The sequence below is a fragment of the Eumetopias jubatus genome, unplaced genomic scaffold, assembly GCF_037043125.1.
Source record: "Eumetopias jubatus isolate StellerSeaLion01/CBP00866 unplaced genomic scaffold, mEumJub1_p1.0 scaffold_9, whole genome shotgun sequence".
NCBI classification, from domain to species: Eukaryota; Metazoa; Chordata; class Mammalia; order Carnivora; family Otariidae; genus Eumetopias; species Eumetopias jubatus.
In genome coordinates, this window is record NW_028274815.1 from 40,573,710 (window position 1) to 40,596,632 (window position 22,923).

A 22,923-nucleotide genomic window follows, 5' to 3' on the forward strand; every position below is an offset into this window, starting at 1 on the left:
CGGGAGGAGTAAGGAGTGAGCTGAGCCAACCAGGGAGCAGGAGAGACACTCTGGGAGGAAACTGGGCCCCTAAGCAGCAGATGGAAAAACTGAGCCAAGTAGGACCTTGTGAGGGGCAGAAGGAAACTGGCAGGGGACGGCAGGAGGAGACAGTCGGGACGGCACGCAGGACACTCAGTCCAGGACCAGATCCGCCGCGAGGCGGGGAGACCAGACGTCGCACTTCTCCTTAAGCATCGCTTTATCAAGGCCTTGGGCCAAGAAGGCCTAAATATGGGGCGCCTGGGCGGCTCAGTCGTTAAGGGTCTGCCTTCGGCTCAGGTCATGATCCCAGGGTCCTGGGATCGAGCCCCGCATCGGGCTCCCTGCTCAGAGGGAAGCCTGCTTCTCCCTCTCCCACTCCCCCTGCTCACGTTCCCTCTCTCGCTGTGTCTCTCTGTCAAATAAATAAATAAAATCTTAAAACAAAAAAAAAAAAAAAAAGAAGGCTTAAATATGAGCTTTAATTTTACCCCGGGCTTCTCCCATCTCTGATGTCAAAAGGCCTACACTCAACCCAGCCAGACGGAGGTGCCAGAAGAGTGTGAGACTCTTGAACTCTTGTGTGTTCAAGCCCCACAATGGGTGTAGTGACTACTAAATATATATATATATATAAAGAAAAAAAAGAAACCAGTCAGAGTTCAGGCAGTGCTATGGAAAACAGAAGGAATGCCTAAGCCTCCCTTTTTACAGTACGGGTCCTCCAGAGTGCAGGCAGCCAGCTATGCCCTTCTTGTCTCCGGCTCTTTCTGGAGAGGACATCACTGACCCAAATGCAAGGAGTGAAGAAAAGCCAAGCAGGGCAGGCATCTGCCCAGCTGGTTCCTGAGAAACCCGGAGCAGCCGATGGCAAACCCGACACCAAGGCTGCAGGTGAGCCTCACAAGGGGCAAAGCACAACTCTTTGGACCACGAAAGGGGCTCAAGCCAGGTTCCCGGAGGTTGGCGGGCGGTCCAGGGCCCTGAGGGAGTCCGGGCAGCTCCAGGAGGAGCACAGCAGGCCCCAGGGCCGCCCAGAAGCCACAGGCAGGACAACAAGCCTCGGAGAAGCTGCAGAGGCTGCAGAAACCCCAGGAAGAGTTTCCTGTCTCGAGCGCCAGTCTCTCTCATTCCAGGAATCCCCTTTTCCTGAAGCTCGCTTGCTGTTATTTATTTATACAAGGCTGAACCCCACCTTCCCGAGCTCTGCAAAGCGCTCCTCACCACAAAGCCCGATTGTGCTTCCACATCCTCACAGCCAAGGCCGAGACAGAAACTGGCCTGAGGGAAGACGGTCTGTACCAGAGATGGAAACGCAGTCTGATTTAAAGGCGTGGGTCTCCAATAACAGAGAGCTTTGTTGGGACAGAGAACACCCTCCTAACAGCGTGGCGTGCCGGGGGTTCTGGCCTATCTTGGTGCCAGGGGGCCCTCCAGCAGGTGAGTTGTGGCTGTTTGGTTTTGGACCATCTCCAAAGAACCAGGCCTCACCATGGGGCTGGCTGAGAGATAAATCAGCATTCTCTTACAGAGAGGCATAGCAACATTTTATTAAAGCACAACACACAGATGAAAGATACGTCAATAAGAGAAACCCTGAAATTCTTTTTTTCCAAAAGGAGATGGGAAAACTACCGTTCCCCAGAACTATTCTGGCCCAAACAACAATGATTTTAGTAATTCAAAATTCAGTGATTTTTCTTAGGGCTCACAAGGTGGGTTTTCTCTCTGCCCCCAAACCTCTCTCAGTAAAAAGTTTGGTCAGAAATTATTTTTAAACAGGCTCATACCTCCTCACAACAAAATACATCTACAAAGTGCTAAAACAGCCCATGGGAAAGTTTGGATCTTGATGCCCTGGATAGGTTTCGGCTTCACACGGAGTCAGGTGGATGGTCTTCTGGACACCAAACCCAAAAGCATAGAGGGGGTCCCAGAGGGGAGCGGCTGGCCTAGGTCTAAAGCACCCATGGCAGAGGGAACAAAAGAGGAAAAGGAAGTCTGTTCACTGGTCAGTTCCTCGGTGTGGCTTCTCCCAGCTGCTGCCCCATCTCCCGCCTGCACTGCCAGTGGGTGCACAGTGCCTCACTCATACCGGCGAGTATCTAGAGCTGACCTCCCTAGAAGGCTGGCTCCATACCTTCCTTCCTCCCCACAGAATGTTTGCTTTCCTCTTGGTCCTCCATGCAACATTCTGACAGGAGGTCCCCAGCCTCTCTCGTCCCAGAAGGCACCTCTAAAGCCATGCTCCTGTCCACGCAAATGATGAGTAATTACCACTAATTGCCCCTCACGTCCTACTAACCCCAGGAGGTCCCCTGAGCAGGGAAGGAGGGAGAAAGGAGGGGAAGGCGGGAAAGCCAGTCAGGGTCGCTCCCATTCTGCCCCACCCAGCCCCCCAAACCCTCCCCCTGCCCCTGGGCGGTGCAGGTGTTCCTGCTCTCCAGCCAGAGGCCTCAGCACTGCTGAGGGTTCTATTCTACAGCTCAAGCCTTCTTAGAGACAAAGCTCTGGCACCGTTGACCATTTCCGAACCACACAGCTTTAGAACGCAACTCCTGGAAGGAACTCCCCGGGTCACCCAGTCTTCACCGCTCAGGCCACGTCCCTCAAGCTCATGCACGCCATCCATGTGGCCCAGTGGGAGGTGGTGCCACCTAACGGGAGCGGGCCAAATCTGGGTTCTCTGCCAGTCCCTGCCCCTGGGAATGCTAGGTGGCCTCAGACAAGTCTGGTTTCCTCTAGAATGAAGCAGGAAAAACCGCAGTACCCACAGGGTCATTCTGAGGATTAAATGCGTGAATGTATGCAATACTTCTCTGGGACACAGAGAACACTCAAAGAATAAAACTGTTATCACTGCACAAAGCACTATTCAGACAGAAGAGGGCCTCAAGGACCAGTCCTGCTATGTTTCTCACTAGGCTCCATGAAATTAGCAACTCTCTCCACCCCTCTGGGCTCGGTTTCTTTCGACCATCACTAAAATCCAACTCACATCTCCAAGGTCCCTTTTTTAAAACACACACAGACACATTCACACGGTTTATTTCACATGTGTACATAACACGTGTCTGTACACCGGGGTTTTCAACTGCAGCACAATGGACACTGGAGCAACCTAATCTTTTGTTGTGAGGAACCACCCATCCTATACATTTTAAGATGTTTAGCAGCATCCCTGGTCTCTACCCGCTAGACGGTAATCGTTCTCTCCCCAATCATAGCAAAGAAAAATGTCTCCAGACCTTGCCAAATGTCCCCTGGGCGGCAAAATGGCCCCAGTTGAGAACTAGTCATGTACACACAAACACACGCACGCACATGGAATAATAGGATGCCCACTCTGAGAGTGAAGAGCTAAGCAGGGTAGAACAGAGGAAAACTACCTCTCCAGGTACAGAGTCCTTGCAACGTGCGCAAGGCAACTTTACGGGCACTGAGACCACAAACATACGCAGTACTCTGGAGCGTCTTTACGTCTGTGAAACAGTTACTGTGCTCATAAAGACTGCCTGCAGACTTAATTTGGCTTGCACATACAGAGTCCTATTTAGTGCGAAAACTTGCCAGGCCGAGCTCCCCAGGTCTAGTCCAAAGTGTGCTCAGGAACTCGGCCTGGGGGAGCAGAACACAGGGGGTTCTGTGTGCTGCCTCTCTGCACACTCACCTTGAGATACTTGAGGAAAAGGAAGCCGCCTTGGGGCAGCAGGCGGCTGTGGGTTATTCTTAAGGAAGAGAGCAGCTTGCCACATGTGCTTCCCTCAGACTTGATGTGTTAGCAGATTTGACGAAACTTCTCTTTTCCCAGTTCAGAAGAGCTAGGGGCTTGGTAGACAAGGCTTGTGTATCCATGGACACGAGACCTACCCACTTGCTAATCTAAGTAAAAATGAACAGTAGTCATAAAGATGGAAGACAGAGGTTAATTGGAGGAGGGGAGGCGAACATCTGCCTTAAGGCGAGGTCTGTTTACCCCCAAGTGTTTAAAAATGAGAATCCTGAATTCCCTTTCTACCTTATTATGACTTATTTAACATTTGTTTTTAATTTGCCCAAGATCATAATCTTCACCAAGGACCACGTATAAGCCAAACTTGAACTTGAAAACCAAGCTGGACCTTTGTTCTGCCTGCATGAATTAGCGCACAAAGGGGCATCTGATTTCTCCCTTCCCTAACAATCTGGAACACTACTCCCTATGTATGTCACTAATGCTGGGAGAATGGGCCCTAAGACAGGCCTCAGGAAACGAAGGCTCTAATCCTGGCCAATTCACTTGTGAGCCACGGAGACAAGTTATTTCAAGTGCTGAGCCTCCTCTTTAAGTACACTGACAGTTCCCTGCTAGCAGATGCATGGAGTAAATTAAGTAGAACTAGGAAGAGCTACAGAGTCCTAGTTACTCACACTGACAAGGAAGTGCCACGAGTAGAATGGTAGTCCAGACCCATCCACTATTCCCAAAGTGGGTTTTGGGGAACACCAGTCCCATGAGATGCCACTTGGAAATAAAGCATTCTGTGGTTCCTTCATTCATCCAACAAATACTTATTGAGGGCCCTCTAGATGCCTGGTGCTATAAAGACAATAGAGAGCAAAAGAGACCCACTCCCTGACTTCTTCACTAAGTTTAGGATCCACAGACAAGTATCCAGAGACGGGGCCACCTCTCTCCCCACAGTAAAGGGAGTTCACATACAGGGAGCAAGGAACCACATCTGAGGCTGGGAGGCAGAGAGCAGGAGGGGAGACGCATGCTGGCGGGGGGGCGGGGGGGAGGGCTCGGGGGTAGTATTCCAAACACAGCGTTGGAGGAATACTGCACAATGCACTCCCTTGTAAGAGATTCATGGTACACACTGGCGTGTTAACAGCCCCAGAAGTTCTGTCCTACCTATTAACATCCCAAGGATGTTACTCTGGGAAATGCTGAGTGGCATTATTGTTCTCGTAGCCTACAAGAACCTTCCGTATGAAACAAAAGCTCTTGTTCATATAACTGGAAAACTACGTGTCCTCTCAGAACGGCCAAAATACCTTGGGCTTGCTAATGTAATTCTAAAGTATTTTCTTTGGCACAGACCTATAAAAACATATGGCTTCCACAACTGCTGACATATTCCCAGTATCACAGATGAAGAAAAACCCACAGCTACAAACCAGTGGGCCAGAATCAAAGGTCTACCTCCAGCACAGACATCTGCTTTATTTGTTAAAAGATGCATGTACAGCCTAGGGGCGCCTGGATGGCTCAGCTGGTTAAGCGTCTGACTCGTATCTCGGCTCAGGTCATGATCTCAGGGTTGTGAGATGGAGCTTCGCGCTGGCCTCGGTGCTGGGTGTGGAACCTGCTTAAGAATCTCTCTCTTCCCTCTCCCTTTGCCCCTCCCCACCCCAAAAAAGATGTATGCTACAGCCTCAATACTGGGATGAATCGAGAAAACCTTCAAAAAAGTAAAATAAAAATGATCAACCACCAATGATCAAGTTATCAACGATTATACCCTGAAAGATACCAGAAGTGAACAATGATTGCCCTTGTTAGCCTACAATGTCCATGAGGAAGACGGATTTTGCTGTTTATTTTATTATATATGATGCATAAAGGAAATGTAAATAAATAACAAATCCACATGTGCAGATTTTGTGTATAAAGTACTGTGCTAGGGGTGACAGGGATCAAAAGGGACAGTTGACAACCAGGGTCCTTAAGAACATGGATTCTAGAAAAGTAGCAATCCAAAACTGAGTATCATTAAGTGCCCAGGGAATGGTACAGTATAAAGACTAAATTTTACAGGGGCTAGGGAGGACCGGAAAACCTAGGAATGCTGATGCTGATAATGAGTTTATCTTAACAAAGTCCTTACTGTACCAGACAATGTTCTTCATGCTTGTGTACAACCTTATTTCATCTTTGCAACTATGAGGTAGGTCCTAGGAATACATCAGAATATGGCCTTGGCCTCAGCATTCAATGGACATCTGTTATTCAGCTTCAGCGTCAATCTTCAGAAGGCCTGAATTTCTGCCTAGTCAATAATCATGTGGTCATAGGGGTGACCAACATTATTTAATTAATGTAACAATGTGAGAAATAAGGAAATGAAGCATGTTTGAGTTCATCATCATTATCTGAACATGCCCCTTCAAAAACAGGGAAGCATTCTTTTTTTTTTTCTTTAAAGATTTTATTTATTTGTCAGAGAGAGAGAACGAGAGAGCACGAGAGCATAAGCAGGGGGAGTGGCAGGCAGAGGGAGAAGCAGGCTCCCCGCTGAGCAAGGAACCAATGTGGAACTCGATCCCAAGAACCTGGGATCATGACCTGAGCCAAAGGTAGGTGCTTAACCAACTGAGCCACCCCGATGTCCCCAGGGAAGCATTCTACATGTAAAGTTTAATGGAAATCTCCTTGTGAGCCTTATCTCTAGAAATGTTATCAGTGGCAGAAGTATGTTATTTTTTTGTTGGAAGAATACAATATAAGCATGAAACATTAATCTTACATAGAAAACAATTACAATGTACAACTACAGTTCTTAAATAGAATTAACTGCATTACTAATATTAAGAGTACATTAAAAAAGAACAGCAACTGTTTCTCAATATTTTTAAGTTGAAATAGGCATACTATATTCTACTTCTAAACTCTATAGAACTGCGTGGTGTGCTCACAACATTAAATGGAATAACCTTTAGAAACTATATATGCACCCTTAGCAGTCAGACTATGGTCTCTAAATAACGTATTTCACTAAAAGGAATCAGAGCTCCTTCTAGAAATAGCTGATCTGGAAGGGGGAAAAGCACAAGGTAAGCCTGGAACGTCCTCCCATAACAGTAAGCAAGGAAGCATCAAAGACCACTGGGATTGTATCAAAAGGACTCAGGAGCCAATGTGAAGAGGCTTCCACCAGCTAAAGATGAAACAATTGGAGTATCAAAAATAATAGTCACAAATGGATTGAAACACAGGAAATAGGTTGAAATCCCTGAGCTCATATTTTAAAACATAATTTCATTGGTCACCTTTGCAGGTTATAAGAAACCAAATGGAAAACGAGTAAATAAAGGGAAAGGATCAAGCATTTAAAATTGCTTTCCCCATATTATCTACAGGGGTCAGCATACTTTTTCTGTACTGGGGGCCATATCTTTTCAGTTCTGTGCCAAATATAGACTCAATGGCAACTATTCACCTCAGCCCTTGTATTGCAAAAGCGTCCAGAGGCAATATGCAAACGAATGAGCCTGGCTGTGTTCTAATGAAACTTTATTTATAAAAATAAGTAGCAGTCTGGATTTAGCCTGTGAACTTTAGTTTGCTGACCTTTGACCTAAGGTAACTAATAGTTCATGAGGGACAGTTTCTCTTTTAAAAAGTAGTATAGGGCACCTGGGCAGCTCAATCGGTTGAGTCTGCCTTCAGCTCAGGTCATGATCCTGGGGTCTGGGATCGCGTCCCACATCAGGCTCCCTGCTCAGCGGGGAGTCTGCTTCTCCCTCTACCCCTCTCCACTGCTCATGATCTCTCATTCTCTGTTTAAATAAATAAATAAATAAATAAATTTATATAGTCCTATAAAGAGTACAGAGCAGAATGTCAACTTTGCTACCTCAATATTTCACAAGATTTCAAAATCATGTACCACACTTTCATGATTTAAATCACCTATGATCCAGGCATAATAAAGATGATGAAAACTATGAAAATAAGAAACTGTCATTAAAAAAAAAAAAAAAACAACAACACTCATTTTTTTTTGGTCCCCCATGAACCAAAAAGATCTTGTTCCTTCATCTTACTTAGTATTCACAAATATGCAGTAGAGCATCACAGAAACAATCTAGGCATTTATAGAGTTGTGAAATTATCAGTCTTGCACTACAATGTCAAACTTTCAAAATGTGACCATCAGTTTGGCCACTACAAAGTAATAATTGTTTCTGGGAAGAAACATCAATGGATACTAAACAATGGATGAAAGTTTGATGAGAAACAGGTTATTTCCAGTATCTTCCAACAAGACACTTATTAGCTACAAAGAGAAAAAATAGTAACTTCCTTGGAGAACCCTGGCAGACATCATTTTTACCAAGTGATCAAAATTAACATCAACTGTAGCAGGAAAAAGAGGTGGTGCCTCATGAGAAGCAGAGAAGGGCACAGTAGCAACTACGTAGTTTTCATGCCTAAAATATAGAACCTGAATCTATTCATGAAGAAACATCTGAAAAAAAAGCAGAATTCAAGGTCCTTCTACGAAATAAATGGCTGTAATCTTCAAAAGAATATAAGGGACACAAGACAAAAGAGCTGTTCTAGACTGAGGGAGACTAAACAGATACAACCAAGTGTAATGCATGACCTTGGCTCATCCTGGATACCTCCCCAAAATTCGTTTTTTTTTTTTTAAGATTTTATTAAGTAATCTCTACACCCAATGTAGGGCTTGAATCCATAACCCCGAGATCAAGAGTCAAATGCTCCATGGACTGAGCCAGCCAGGTGCCTCCCAAATTCTTTTAAATGTTTCTTTGGCTCCAAAAGACAGTTTAAAGACAAGTAGCAACATCTGAATAAGGTCTATAGATGAGACAATAGGTCTATGTTAATTCCCTGATTTGATAACCACATTGTGGTTATTGTCTTTGGTGTTAGGACATACGCGTGAAGTTACCTAGGAGTAAGGGAGCATTGTATTTGCGACTTACTCTCAAATGGCTCAGAAAAAAAGTTACGGAAAAACAGAAAGATAAAGAAAGTATAGCAAATACTAACGTTTGGGGAAATCTAGAGGAAAATACGTGGGAATTCTTTGTACTATTTTGTACTTTCTCTATGTCTGAAAATATCTCAAAGTAAAAAGTTAAAATTAACATATATATTCCATATATATGAACTAACAGTACATACATCATTCTGTTGAGAGCTATTTGATTAAGAATTCACACAAACTGGCAATTCTGTTACAGTGATTGTAACTCTTTCCAAAGGTAACTGATAACCATATAAATTCAAAATCTGCACTAAGAACTGAAAGTTGATATGCTAATTACTTTTGTTGAAGCATTTCTGGTCCTCGTGTGACTATACCATTTAATCATTTCCTATAAAGATATTTTTTAAAATGCTGCAAGAAAACATCCACTTATTAAGATACTGGTTAAAATTTTTGGCTGCTAAACATCTTAATAAAGTTGTAATAAAACTATAAATTATCTGGATGACATTACTCATTTCTTTTTATATCCCAGAAATTCATTCAATGATGCATTTAGTTTTAGTCTTGTGCAAATCCTGGTTTTAAAATGCAGTCTATTCAGCCAAAATGTTAATTCAGTAACCTTCAAATACACCATTACCCCATTTTGCCAAAGAGCACCCTAGGGTACTGGGGCCCAGAGCCAGACCAGGGGTGGGCTGGACTTCAAGGGGAGGCCAACTGTGGCCAAACTCAAGTCCCAGACCCCTTGAGCCATACTGCCTCTCCAAGGGAAAGGAATGGCCGGCCAGCAGGGTCTGCTCCTCTATCTCTCAGGCCTTGGGCTTTTCTGCACAGCAAATTCCTCTCTCTTCCTTCAGTGCCAGGCAAAAGCAACTGTTTTTAAGGGGCTCTCCCAAGCTCCAGTTGCTCTCACCATCCCAGCCCCTTCCTGCGTTAACTCTCCTTACGAGAGCCTTGCCATCATAATCCATTTCCCACTCTAGAATTCAGCACCAGAGTTTCCCTCCCTGACAAACATTTTATAACAGAAAAGCTTGTGTTGTAAAGTGTTTTCATGTCACATATCTTTAGCACGCCTACTCTAATACTCTACTTCTCCTCTCTGTGGTCCTCCTAGAAAATAGTTCAATAGATAATATAATTGATAAGCAAAGACTATATCCAATTTACATCGAAATAATATGCAGGGGCGCCTGGGTGGCTCAGTTGGTTAAGCGACTGCCTTCGGCTCAGGTCATGATCCTGGAGTCCCGGGACTGAGTCCCGCGGGAGCCCGCTTCTCCCCCTAACCCTCCCCCCTCTCATGTACTCTCTCTCTCTCTCATTCTCACTCTCAAATAAATAAATAAATCTTAAAAAAAAAAAAGAAAAGAAAATAATATGCAGGGCACCTGGGTGGCTCAGTCATTAAGCGTCTGCCTTCAGCTCAGGTCATGATCCCGGGGTCCTGGGATCGAGTCCCACATCGGGCTCCCTGCTCAACAGGGAGTCTGCTTCTCCCTCTGTCCCTCTGCCCACTTGTGTTCTCTCTCTCTCAAATAAATAAATAAAATCTTAAAAAAAAAAACAAGAAGAAAATAATATTCAGGGGTACCTGGCTGGCTCAGTTGGTGGAGCATGCGGCTCCTGATCTAGGGGTTCTGGGTTCAAGCCCCAGGCTGGGTGTAGAGATTGCCTGAAAATAAATCTTAAAAAAAAGAAAAGAATATTCATGCATGCACAAGCAAGTGGACTTGGTCAAGAGTAGGAAGCAGGCAAACAGACTAAGTCAACAGATGCACGTGACAGAATTTTATATCATGGTATCTAAAGAAACAAGTTTACCACCTCAAGATGTGAGAAGAAAAACACAAGGGAAATCAGAGGGAATCGATTAAACAGAGCCGCAGAGGACAGAAAAGAAAGATCGAGACAGCAATGAACACTATCTCTGAAACTGTGAAGAGACCAGCCATTAAAGCTCTGACTACCCCCGGCAGGGTAGGGATTAAAAGTGCCTCTAAAGGAAAGGGCTGGAAATGCCACCAAAATGAATACAGACATGTTACTCCTCACTCCTCTTTAACTTGTACACAGCATTTCTTTGTGCCTTGTTCCAAATGGCATTTTCACATGCATTTGGTGGTCAACTCTCACTAGAGGGGCACTCTAGCACTGTGGCTGGAATGATGGCTCAAAAACTTTCCAGAGGGGGGACTCTGGGCCCCTCACTTACACTCTGTCTCAGCTTCCTCCAGGATAAAACAGATCATGAGAGCAGATGTGCAAGCATCCAATGCGGTAACAGTTGTAAACAGTGTGATACAGTGCCCCGGAACACTGCAGGTGCCTACAGGGCTGTTTTTTTAAAATGTTGATGTTTAAATATTCATGCTGTCAACATCTGACAAATGTCTGTGAGTCACTTATCATGAGTCAGGTGTTACGGTTTAATAAAGAAGTATTTTGAGGCGTACTTTCTCTGTTAGCACTGCAGGGCTCATTGTAGATCCCCCTGAGTAGTGGAGAGAGTAAAGCCCAGTGATGCAACTGAGCCCTAGTCCGGTTTCCATCCTTCATAACTGTTTGATCCTGGGCAAGCTCACAGTCTCCCTGAGCTTGTGCTCCTCAGTGGGCTGGATGCTCTCTTCCAGCTCGGAGGGCTCCAAGGGTACCCAGGCAGGGTCCTTGCAAAAGAATCTCAGGGAGGAACACCCAACCCCTAACAGGTATGTATTATAAATCCATCTGACCTTAGCGACCTCGATTTATCCTTTTGGAATTTACAGGGAAGAATGTAGTCCCAACGATCAGAAATCACTACCGCCAACAAATCTGGACTTGTTAACTGATCAGCATTTCATACCACTTATTCCTATTTCTTTTGTTTTTTCTTCCTCATTGTTAGATCTTTTTTTTTTTTTTTAAGTAAGCTCTAGGGGCGCCTGGGTGGCTCAGTCGGTTAAGCATCTGCCTTCAGCTGAGGTCATGATCCCAGGGTCCTGAGATAGAGCCTCACATCTGGCTCTCTGTTCAGCGGGGAGCCTGCTTCTCCCTCTCCCCCCACCCCCCACTTGTGCTCCCTTTCTCTCTCTCTGTCAAATAAATAAATAAATAAAATCTTTAAAAAAAAAAGAATCTGCCTTCAGCTCAGGTCATGAGGCTCAGGTCATGATCCCGGGGTCCTGGAATTGAGCCCCGCATCGGGTTCCTGCTCAGTGGGGATGCTGCTTGTGCTCTCTTGTGCATGCTCTCTCTCAAATAAGTAAATAAATAAATATCTTTTTAAAAAAAAAAAGTAAGCTCTATGCCCAACATGGGACTTGAACTTGTGACCCTGAGATCAAGAGTCACACACTCCACTGACTGAGCCAGCCAGATGTCCCTAGATCCAGCTATCTTTTTAATCATAGTTACCAACGCTCTCATATTTATGTCTTTTTGTTTTCCACACTTTTTTTTAATAGATGTTCCGACAAATAATGGCCCCATTCACTGTATGAGGTATAAGACATTTATCTCACTAAGATTTAGTGTCCTGCAATACTCAGATTTCCAGAAGGGCTTAGCTAGAATCCCAAGTGCCTCCCCACGTTCTATCAACCATACTCAGAAGCCTCTCCTGTTACTCTTTCCACCATGCTATTGTTTTCAGAAAGAGACCACCTGAAGGATCATTTGGGAAGTGAAAGAAAAAGCTGAATCCTAATTTTCAACACCCACCAACACCCACACATGTACATACACACACACCCACACACACAGAGAACGGGGAGTAGGAAGGAGACTAATACCTTCTCTACAATTCTTAAAATAATTCTCTGTGGAAATGTTTAGTATTTATTTGTCAACTTACTGAAATAGTTATAAATGACGGAGACTGATTTTTTAACTTAGAGAGCTTTAAAAAAGCAACCAATTTATACATTATTTTAGAAAATAAACAATACGGGAATAATATTTGCACGCTTGGTTCACCAGAGTTTGGTTTACTAACCAAACTCTGTTGTAATACAAATCGCAGGGGTAGCAAGCAAGTTCACGCCTCCCGCCTTCTTCTACACCAAATACACACTTGTGTATTCTTCCAGCCCTCACCGAGTTCAACAAGGAAAAACTGGCCCCAAGTTCAAAAAAGTTCTAATGTTAGTAGATAACCACTTTTTTCTCCAAAGAGGGTATACATGCAGTGGTGACTTTCTGGGGGCCGCCCACTAAAGGTTATGTAAGTCCTCCGGGGTACAGTCCTCTAGAACAACTTAAGCCCCAGCCACTCACTTCGACAACTGTTTATTTGAGAAGGTGCGTTCCCAGGTCCAATTTGTAAAGTCAGAACAAATCTACCCACCCTCCACCCCAACCGGTAACTCTCATCAGGATTTCGGAACCGAGAAACAAAGGTCAGCCGTCTTCCCAATGGGAGGAGGAGTTAGTTACATCAGGCGTGTGAGTAGTCAGTCACAAGGGTAGAACAGGAAGACCCAGACTTTAAACTCACAACCAAGTTTCAAATCTTTGCGCCGTCAATTACCAGTGGCGTGACCTTGAACAAGACACTTGACCCCTACTAGTCCGCTTGCACAGCAGCAAAATGGGAATAGCAAGTACCTACTTCCTAGCAGGTTAGAAGCTATGAGAAATATTAAGGATTTATTTATTTTTGTAAAGATTTTATTTATTTGACAGAGAGACACAGCGAGAAAGGGAACATAAGCAGGGGGAGTGGGAGAGGGAGAAGCAGGCTTCCTGCGGAGCGGGGAGCCCGATCCCAGGACCCTGAGATTGCAACCTAAGCCGAAGGCAGACGCTTAATGACTGAGCCACCCAGGCGCCCCATATTAAGGTTTTAGAAGCTAAAGCCAAGTGCTTTCCAAATGGGGCGGAGCTGTTAACACCCTTCAGGAACAGCAAATGAGAGCCCCCACTTTACATCTGCCAGCATTTAAAAGTCATATTAAGACAAAAATCTCTGGTAATTTGGTGGGGGGGGAGAGATTCTTTTCCTTATTAGCATTTTTTGACTACCTAGGAGGTTGAACATTAGTTTCACATATGTGGTTGTTATTTGTAGTCTCTTCTTTTGGGAACTTTTTGTTTATATTTATTTTATGGTTACTTTCTACAATTATGGTGAACACCTGGGGCCTTGTTCCTCTTGAATGAAACAGATTTCTTCTTTCCTTTTTTTAGGATGTATTTGTTCATTTGAGAGAGAGAGAGAGAGAGAGAGCATGAGCATGAGAGGAGGGGCAGAGGAAGAGAATCCGGAAGCGGACTCCCCACTGAGATTTCTAAAATGCTATAGCACAGTTCCAGAGTGTGAGTTCATTCCCTGTCCTGAGGACTCCAGGTAACTAAAGTTATCACCCCTTATCACAACTACAAAAGCTCCAGAAAAGAGCCATGTTTAGGAAAACACTTTCATGGTTTTACTTTCAAATTCTGAAATGTGTTTCTAAACTAACTGCTCATTTTCCCATGAAAATCTATAGGCTATATACATAATGAAAAGATTTAAGATTCTGAAATTTATTTTAGAACCTTAAAGGTATGTCAGTGGAGGTTAACTCTGAGCATCTCTAAGCATTCACCTTATGAGTCGAAGAAAGAAACTACAGCGCCCCAGCGTTGCTCATTCAGCAGATACGGTACAGAAGAAAAGGCAGGTCACCTTTTCACCTTTATTTCCCTTGTGTTTCCTTCATTCCCGAATGCCAAGGTTTTGGAAACTGCAATTTATTTCATCATCCCTGAAACCCAGTCCAGTTTGAGAGAAGATAATAAAGCATGGGACATAGCAAAACCTCCTCCAAAAGTACATTATCAGGCTAGCCCATTTGGGTTGTTTTCTACACGCTTTTAAGCATTCAGTCCTTTCCCATCCCAATTATTTGTCACATCCCAGTATCTGCCTCTGACAGCAAATGGGTTGTATTTTGATTCCCATCTTTAGCCTTCAAAATCAGCCAGCTGCAGGCATTAAAATGAGGAAACATGTCCCAGGTGTGTCCTATCTCTCAATCAAGGCACAATGTTTCATTATTCAACGTGTAGCTAAAAGGTTCCCAAAGGTTTTGAGTTTTCTCACGGGGTGCGGAGGAAGGGCTTGTACTGCCAAAACGTCCAGAACCTTCACCCTAGCCAACTGGCCCTTGGTTTGAGAACACCAAAACTATCTAGTCATCTGATGCACTGCCCCTCAATCTCTGCCCAACTCTGCCTCTTTCTCCACATCTTCATCTTCAACTCTAGGGCTCGTCTGTACAACTGGGAGACCATCTACTGCTGAGCGTCCTCTGTCACTGAAACAAGTCTGACTTCTTCCCAGTTCTAGTCCCATCTCTTCTTCCTCCTGTCTTCTCCCCCATTCATCTTCCACCCTACCCTACTGCCCTACAAACAAGCTCCCACTCCAGCATCCCCCATAGGCTCTTCTCCACGGCCCGTGGCTCTTCCTTCCCCCTCCTTGCGGGAGCCAAACTTCTTCAATGGGTTGTCCGGAATCTGCTTTTCAACATCTTCCAGGTTACAGTAGACAGAAAATGTGTAAGGTACACAGGGAGAGCGTGGGAAGCCTGCCCGACACTGCGGGAGTCTGGTCTGGGGTTCTGGCTGAGTAAGGGATGGGCCACTCCCTGGGACCAATCCACAGCACAGCACCGGGCACCCAACTGGGAAGTGCTGAGCTAGTACCCCTCTGCCTCCCTATCTTTATCACCCCCATTTGCCTGGATCACTTGTCTCACTGGGCACCAATAACTTCCTAACTGCTAAATTCCCAAAGTTCCTCTTCACTCCCCCACCTTCTTGCCCCCTCTCTCTGTGGTGTCTGATGCTGAGGACCAGCTTCCAGGATGTCACAGGACCTAGCACGCCTCTTACCTTGTCAAGGGCTCCTTTCCATGCTGCCCCAGTGACTTCTTTCTCTGCTCTGAGCATCTTGTCCCTTCTTCTCTGGCTCCCTTGCATCATCCGGTTGCTGCGATTTCCACTATCCACTCAGCATCCCCTCAGACCCCATGCACCTCCGATGAAACTCAGGCAGTTCCTTGAGACGAAAACCCCTCACAGCCTGTGTGAGCTCTGCTATTGCCAAAATGGTCGATGAGCATCTGTCTAGCATGGGGCAGGCAAAGATGGAGCACCAGGGCCCCACCTGGAAGAAGTCATTCCCCCAGGTTACCGAGGCTTAGATGGCGAGAATTGTGACATCAGCCAGCTGTTTTCTGCCTTCACTTACTACCCCTCCCTGTAGAAATTCAAGCAACCATTCCAGTCTCTCCCATCCTATCTTTCTGTTCCATTCAGATACTCTTGGGCACTTTTCACCTCACCCCGGACTCCTAGGAGTCTCCTAACCCTCGTAGCTCCTTGCAGGTCCTCTCCCTCCAATCATCATGATCTAAGCACACATACCAGTCACATCACTTTCCAGCATAACTTTCAATGGTTCTCTGCTGCTTCTTGAATAAGACTGGATTCCTTCACTGACACTCAAGGCCTCCCATGCCCTGGCCCCTCATCCTTCCAGGCAAACAGAATAACTTGTATTACCCCCAACAGCCCTGAACTTTTGGCCTTTGCTCTCCCGGGGCTGGCTTCTACCTCATGATTGGGGTTTAAAGAAGACTGTACTGTTTGTTTAAGTTTTTATAATTAACAAGAATCACTTTGAATTAAAGAATGACTGAGTTTCAGGGACTAGTTTAGGTTTGGGGGGTTTGTTTCCTTTTTTTAGATTTTATTTTTAAGTAATCTCTACACCCTATGTGGGACTCGAACTCACAACCTCGGGATCAAAAGTCACATGCTCTACCAACTGAGCCAGCCAGGCACCTCAGGGACTAGTTTAAAACAACTTCCTCTCCTTATGTTCCTTGATCATGCTAGCCCAAAACAACTTTTCTATCCTCTTTCCTCTGAAGATTCTTTTCTGGACTTTGTTGACTCTTAACAAAGACTTCCTATTAGAGTGGTCTGTGTTCACACTACTTCAATATTTAGCCCTATAGGGCAAAGCTGGGTCTACTTCATCCTCTTTCCCACGGCCCGTGACAGGTCCTCAGTAAATATCAGATGAAGTTGAGGAGTTATGAATTAATCTTAAGGGTACCAACCTAAATTTCTCCAGTTTGGCAAGTAAAGTTGACTCTAAGTTGGAATATAAGTAGGATAGCTGCATTACATAGATCTGGATTATTGCAGCTTCCAACGAGTTAATCATTTAAATTATTTTTTAGGTCGCAATTTTTTGGGGTAACTCTGCACATCACTGTAAAGGCAGGAACACTCTGTTAAAAGTTAAGATTTTTGTGTCCTAGCTTACTTTCTCCTCCAGAATTCCATGAAGTGAGATCAATAAAGAATGAGTCCAACCTATAACTTTCCGAAAGTTAAGCAAGTCAGGCATTCCCTACCGGATCTGCAGACCTACCCAAAGGAAAAAGATGGACAGCTTTCAAGTTCCCTCCACAGACTCTGTCACCATTTGTCACCCCATCACCCCAGCAATCCAAGTGCCAAAACTGCAGCAACTCAGGCAGGGCCCCTGCAAAAGCTCGTTGCATGTAAAAAACCCTCATTAAACCCTGAGTTATATTTAGAAAAAAAATGGAACAGAAGTTATATTTAGATGAAATGGCTTTAAAGAATTTTACCAAAAGCAGCATGTTTATACCGATCTTCCAAAAGAAAACGATTTACTCATTCCCTTTTACATACAATTCCTAAAGACAGACCACTTCTCTCTCTGTACACAAAGATTTCTGCTGGGGTTCCTTTGTATCAGGAAGGAAGCAGGCGCATCCAGGATGCTAGCAAGACTGGCCATGGGCAGCGGTAGGATAGGAAGTGCTGAAAACCAGCAGACATTTGGAGAACAGACCCATTTCCTACAGAAACCTTAGTTAAGCTGGTCTGAGGAAGATGCCAAAGGGTGATGCTTGAGCTGCATGATAGTAGCTCTTAAATGCAGAAACTGGACGCCAAAACCATATAGACTCCCTTGGCAACTCTACCTAGAACTGTTCTTCTCCAAAATGTCGTCAGCACTCACATGATGGTCCAATTCCTCTCTACCAGCTCATAGCTAAGTCACTGAACCACATTCAGCATTTTCGTCTGGGCTCTCATTAGTCTTACACTATTTTTGACATCCACTTTCTTCCGCATTGGCTTACGTTTTCCTAGCAAAAAACCAGTCACTGGCACCAAGGTGGTTTAGTAAACTTGTGAAGCCTTTTCGTGAATGAATGTATAATTTCAGGGTGCCTATTTGAAGGAGTAAAAGACGGTGTGTGGCACTTATTCATCTCTTCATAGGCCACAGGGTCCCCAAGGCTCCAGAGGAGAATGAATCATGGCTTGGAGGCTTGGCACACACCCCAGGCTAAGGGGACCTCTTCTCTAAAGAGCCTCAGGAAAAGGCCACTTCCCAGCCTCCCAGCCAGGCCAGAGTGCAGGGCAAAGGTAAGGCATAAGGAAGAGAAGGCCAACCTGCAGCACGGGCCAGCCCCCGGTCACCCCCAGCAGGAATCACGCCAGGGGATGAGGGTGTCACAAGCCCTGATGCTTGCTATTCCTAGGGTCAATTAACACCCTGAGGACGCCCCAACCAATCCCGACTTTGGTTGTGGCTTGGTATTTCCAGAAAGTGTGACAGCAGCAGAGAAGTGAAGTCATCCAATTTTATACTACTTAGAGGCTTTAGAGGAGCAACGCCTAAGGTTGTGAAATGTAGTAATAAAACAAAAAAAAGACCTGGGATGCCAAAAGAGAGACCAGATCATATATTCCGGGCACCCCTCCCCCCACGTCAGCTACCCGCCCCCCACCCCTCCTCTACCCACTATCTACATTCATTTTACCAGGATTGGCCCCCAACTGAGGGCCACTTTGTCTGCACCTACAATTTGCCTACTGTGAGAATCACATTAATTACAACAATATAATCATCCACAGGAAAAGCATCGTCTCAACCTTACAGTCCAGACAATCAAGTGCTTAAGTGTTTCCTCACTTGCTTTCCTAAAAGCCCATGATACTCAAGGATAAGGTCAAAATTAGTGGGTTCTATGGAGCTCATCTAACAGCAGGAAACTTCCCTGGCACATCAGTGAACTTTGTAACCAGGCAGGCCTAACACAACTATGGGCACAGAAGGGGCACAGAAACTACAGGGAAACTGAACTTACTTCTGTTGGGGCAATTCACCGGGGGAACGAGACTATGTATGGGAGTGGGATAGGACACACTAAGTTCCTTCTGAAAGGCTGCATGCAAGAAGACTTGAGTGTCCCTGGAGGCTTAAAAGGAGAACAGTGACACGGGTCCAGGCCGGGAACGGCTGCAGGAATGAGCAGGGACAGTCAGAAACAGGCAGGGAAAGAAAGGTTGGCTTCTCCAAGGAGGGCTCCAAAATTCCCTGGCAGGCCTGGATTTAGTCATCAGGAATCCCCAGTACCAGTGATAATCAGCCTGTGGAAGCTCTTGGGCAAAAGAACATGTAAGGTGGGGCGCCTGGGTGGCTCAGCTGGTTAAGCGTCTGCCTTTGGCTCAGGTCATGATCCTGGAGTCCCGGGATCGAGTCCCACATCGGGCTTCCTGTTCAGCAGGGAGTCGGCTTCTCCCTCTGACCCTCTTCCCTCTCGTGCTTTCTCTCATTCTCTCTCTTACTCAAATAAATAAATAAAATCTTCAAAAAAAAAAAAAAGAACATGTAAGGTGGAAGACGGAAGGGAGGGCAGTAGAAGATGGCAGAAGGAAGAAGGGATAGGACACAAACAGAAAACCTGTCCCCCCGGGGCTCTTGGGGTGGGGGTGGGGAGCAACAGATGAAGACAGGCGGTTGTCAGAGTCAGGGTTCAAAGGGGAAGAATGAAAACACCCTAAAGAGAATTGGGTGGGTGGAAGGAAGAGCCTGCCTGAGGGAAATGATGGGTCCTATTTGGGACATTTCTGGTGACTTTATCTGCACCAGGACCTGGATCAGTGCTGACTCACGGACCTTAATGCCTCCCAGACTCCTCTTTCCAGACATCTAATGGTAAATGGAAAAATGGGACTGTGTTAGTATCACCCTCTCGCACACAAAGTGACAGGGACCTGAGCAAAAAGTGAGCTTTCAAAATCCTTGCGGAACTGAGCTACATCTGCGCACAGGGAAGGGAATCAGTGGAAACCTAAACGAAGTCCCTGCAGCTTGTTTTGCTCAACTTACCCACTTTCAATATGAATGAGAAAAGGCACCAGTCAGATGCCCGTATCCAGCCTATATTCAGGACTTCCTGGGGGTGCTCCAAAGCAGGGACAAAACCGCGGGGCCTTCCTTCCCTGCTTCAAAGGTGAAGGTGTGTGGTCCCACGCCCCTCTCCCCAGGTCAGAGCCCCCTACCTCCACTGCCACATCCCTTCCGGCCCGGAGAGAGCCTCCACTGAACCCACAGCGGTGCCTCCACTCTCCACCGACCCTGTACCACGTCAGCAGGCAGCGCCCATTCATCACCGAGCACTTCTCAGGCGGCCCTTTAATTATGATCACTATTTAAGGACAGCTTAAACAAAAAGTGAGTCTGTCGGGCCTGCTCCTCAGGCGCCAACACCTCCCGCCCCCGAATCAAGAACGAACTGGCGGGCACTGGGAAGCAAAGAGAACCACCAATGCGCGCGTGGCGCCCAAGGGACCGCGCGCAAGAGCCTGACACACAGTCACAGTAAGTAGGTGCTCACCGAAGATCCGCCATCGGACCTAGCACCTGGGCAGTCGGTCCTGGGGTGGGGTGAGGTGGCGGCTCGGGGGACACAAAGGCCTCGTCGGCCCAGGGCTGCGCCCCTCGCGACGCGGGGGGCGCGAGTTTAGGGCCAGGGAGGGGGCGATGGAATCCGCCCTCATTTGCACGTCGTCTGGGGCCCGGTCAATTTGCTTAATCACGGCTCTAAATGCCAGCGCGCAGCACACAATGCGCGCCCATTAACAGGTTTAAAGTGTCGCAGCGCTCGCTTTAAATGAGAAAAGCCGGCAACAAAGGGGGAAAAAGCCAAGTTCCTCAACTTGAAGAATGCCTCGGGTCACCCTCCAAATCATCTAGGGGAGTTTAAAATCCCAAGCTCCACAGAACAGTTGAAGCCCCTGCTCGAGGGCTTGGCGGGGGGGGGGGGGGGGGTGAATAATCCGCCACGAATACCGGGTTTCTTAGGAACCAACTCGCAGCCGCTCAGTGAAATTGAAGTCGGGGGCAGCGTCGCCAACCCAGCTCCCCCGGCCCATTGCCCAACTGCCAGGGAAAGCTGACGGATCTCCAGGAAGGAAAGCGAGAACCAAACCCCCCCCCAGCCAAAAAAAGCCGGCACAAATCCAAGTTTTCCTTTACTGCCAGCAAAGAATTTTGGAGGCCAGGGAACACCCCCAGAAGTGGACCCCAAAGCCTCTCCCCAACAGAAGGGGAAAACGTAAAGGAACTTTACTTTCATCCAGACACTGCCCAGCGCAGCCTAACGCTCGGCCGCCACAGAATAGTTCAACTCCGCAAACATGTTCTGCCCAGGATCCTCCCGGGACGGCCCCATCCCCCACCCCATCGCCGAGCCGGTGTCGCATCCCGCCGGCCCGGCCTCCCACCCGCCCGGGCGCGGCCCGACAGGCACTCACCGTGCGCGCTCCTCCGGGAGACAAGGGTCCGTTGGAGAGGTACGGACTGCTCAAGTCTGGGATCATCAGGAACGGGTACCCAGGATACGGGGGGCCCTTAAAGAACGCGCCGTCCTGGGGCCTTCTCACTGCGGGCAAGACCGAGGCGGGGGTGTGAGGCCCGGGCCCCCGGGACAGCGCGGCGGCAGGAGACCCGGGGCGAGGACCGCGCTCCAGGACTGCTGTGGCCGCGGAGGACGGAGAGCAGGGGCACGGCCACGGGGCCAGGGGAACCGTGGGCGGCCTGAGCTGAGGCGCTGGGCGCAACGGGGCCCGGGACTGGGGGCTGCCCCGACCCGCACGTACCTTCGGCGAAATAGTCCCGCGGCTTCTGGAAGGCGTCCCGGGCGGGCTGCGGGCGCCTCTCCGCCTGCGGAGGAGACACAAAGGCGAGGGCGGGTGAGCGGGCGCGGGGCTGGGGTCCCCCGGGGTCGGCCGCGGGAGCCTCCTTACCTCCGAGTCCGAGCTGCTGCTCTGGTTCTCCGACTCGTTGACCAGGGACGACTTGACCTCGTCCAGGTCCCGCTGCGCGGAGGCACTGTCGCTGCTCGGCTCCTGCTCCTCGCCCCCCTCGTCTTGGAAGGGGATCAGCTCGTCGTTCGCCCCGAGGTCGTCCCCTCCGCCGGCCGCCCCGGCGCCCGAGCCGCCACCGCCGCCGCCGCCTCCCCCGCCGCCGCCGCCGCCGAGCTGGGGCATGGTGGGGCCGCGCGGGCCGGGGCCGCCGCTCTCGGAGCCCCTCGCCGCCCGCGCCCGGCCCGGCCCGGCCCGGCGCCCGCCCCTCCCTCTCTCCCTCCCGCTCGCCGGCCCGCTCGGCTCGCCGCCGCGGCGGCCGCAGCAACAAAGTTTGACAGGGCGTGGCCCCGCGGGAAGCGGGCCGGCGCGGCCGGGCCGGGGCGGGGGCGGCTCGGCTCGGGCCCCTCCGGCAGCGCCCAGCCCAGGGCTCCCCAACTCGCCGCCGCCGCCTGCTCCGCCGGGGCGTCCCAGCGCCTGGCCCGCCGGGGAGGGGCGAGCGGCGGAGGAAGGAGGGATCGCCGGTCTGGGCAGGGGGGCCGGAGGGAGGAGCCCCGGCTGCAAGCTGACACCCGCGCGCCTCGCGGAACCCGGAGAGCTCCAGCGCGCACACACTCACTCGCATTCACACTCGCACACCGCTCACTCACACCTTCCGGGGGCTGCGCCTCCCCGCCGCGCTTACCGCCCTCGTCACCCCCCCCCCAGCCCTAACCCCTTCCCCTGCACCTCGCTCCGCACCCCGGGCGGCCCAGCTGCACCCTCCGGCCCACTGCCCCCACCGCTAGGCATCCCCTAACTTTCTTCCAAAGAACCCCCAGAACTCCGCACCGCTTCCACACCCCCTCCCACCGCAGCGGCGCGCTGGCGGGCGGCACTGCCCCCTGCGGGAAAGCTTCGGACACACAGACCCGTCGCGGACACTCGCTGCCTGGAGTTCCTCGGAGCGCGGGATCCCAACAGCCTGCTGGCCCTCGCCGGATGCGTAGGACAG

General features: G+C 48.3%; 1 protein-coding gene across 2 annotated transcripts in view; it reads right to left on the minus strand.

Annotated features, from left to right (window-relative positions):
- The window catches only part of TCF7L1 (transcription factor 7 like 1), a 149,544-nt gene extending 127,429 nt beyond the window's left edge, over positions 1 to 22,115 (minus strand). For both annotated transcript variants that reach the window (XM_028122402.2, XM_088026189.1), the window contains exons 1-3: positions 21,873 to 22,115; positions 21,726 to 21,789; positions 21,381 to 21,508 (exon numbers count right to left, since the gene is read on the minus strand). In XM_028122402.2, the coding sequence (XP_027978203.1) occupies positions 21,381 to 21,508; positions 21,726 to 21,789; positions 21,873 to 22,115 (435 nt within the window). The remainder of the gene's footprint in view (positions 1 to 21,380; positions 21,509 to 21,725; positions 21,790 to 21,872) is intronic.
- Between the last annotated feature and the right edge of the window lie 808 nt (positions 22,116 to 22,923).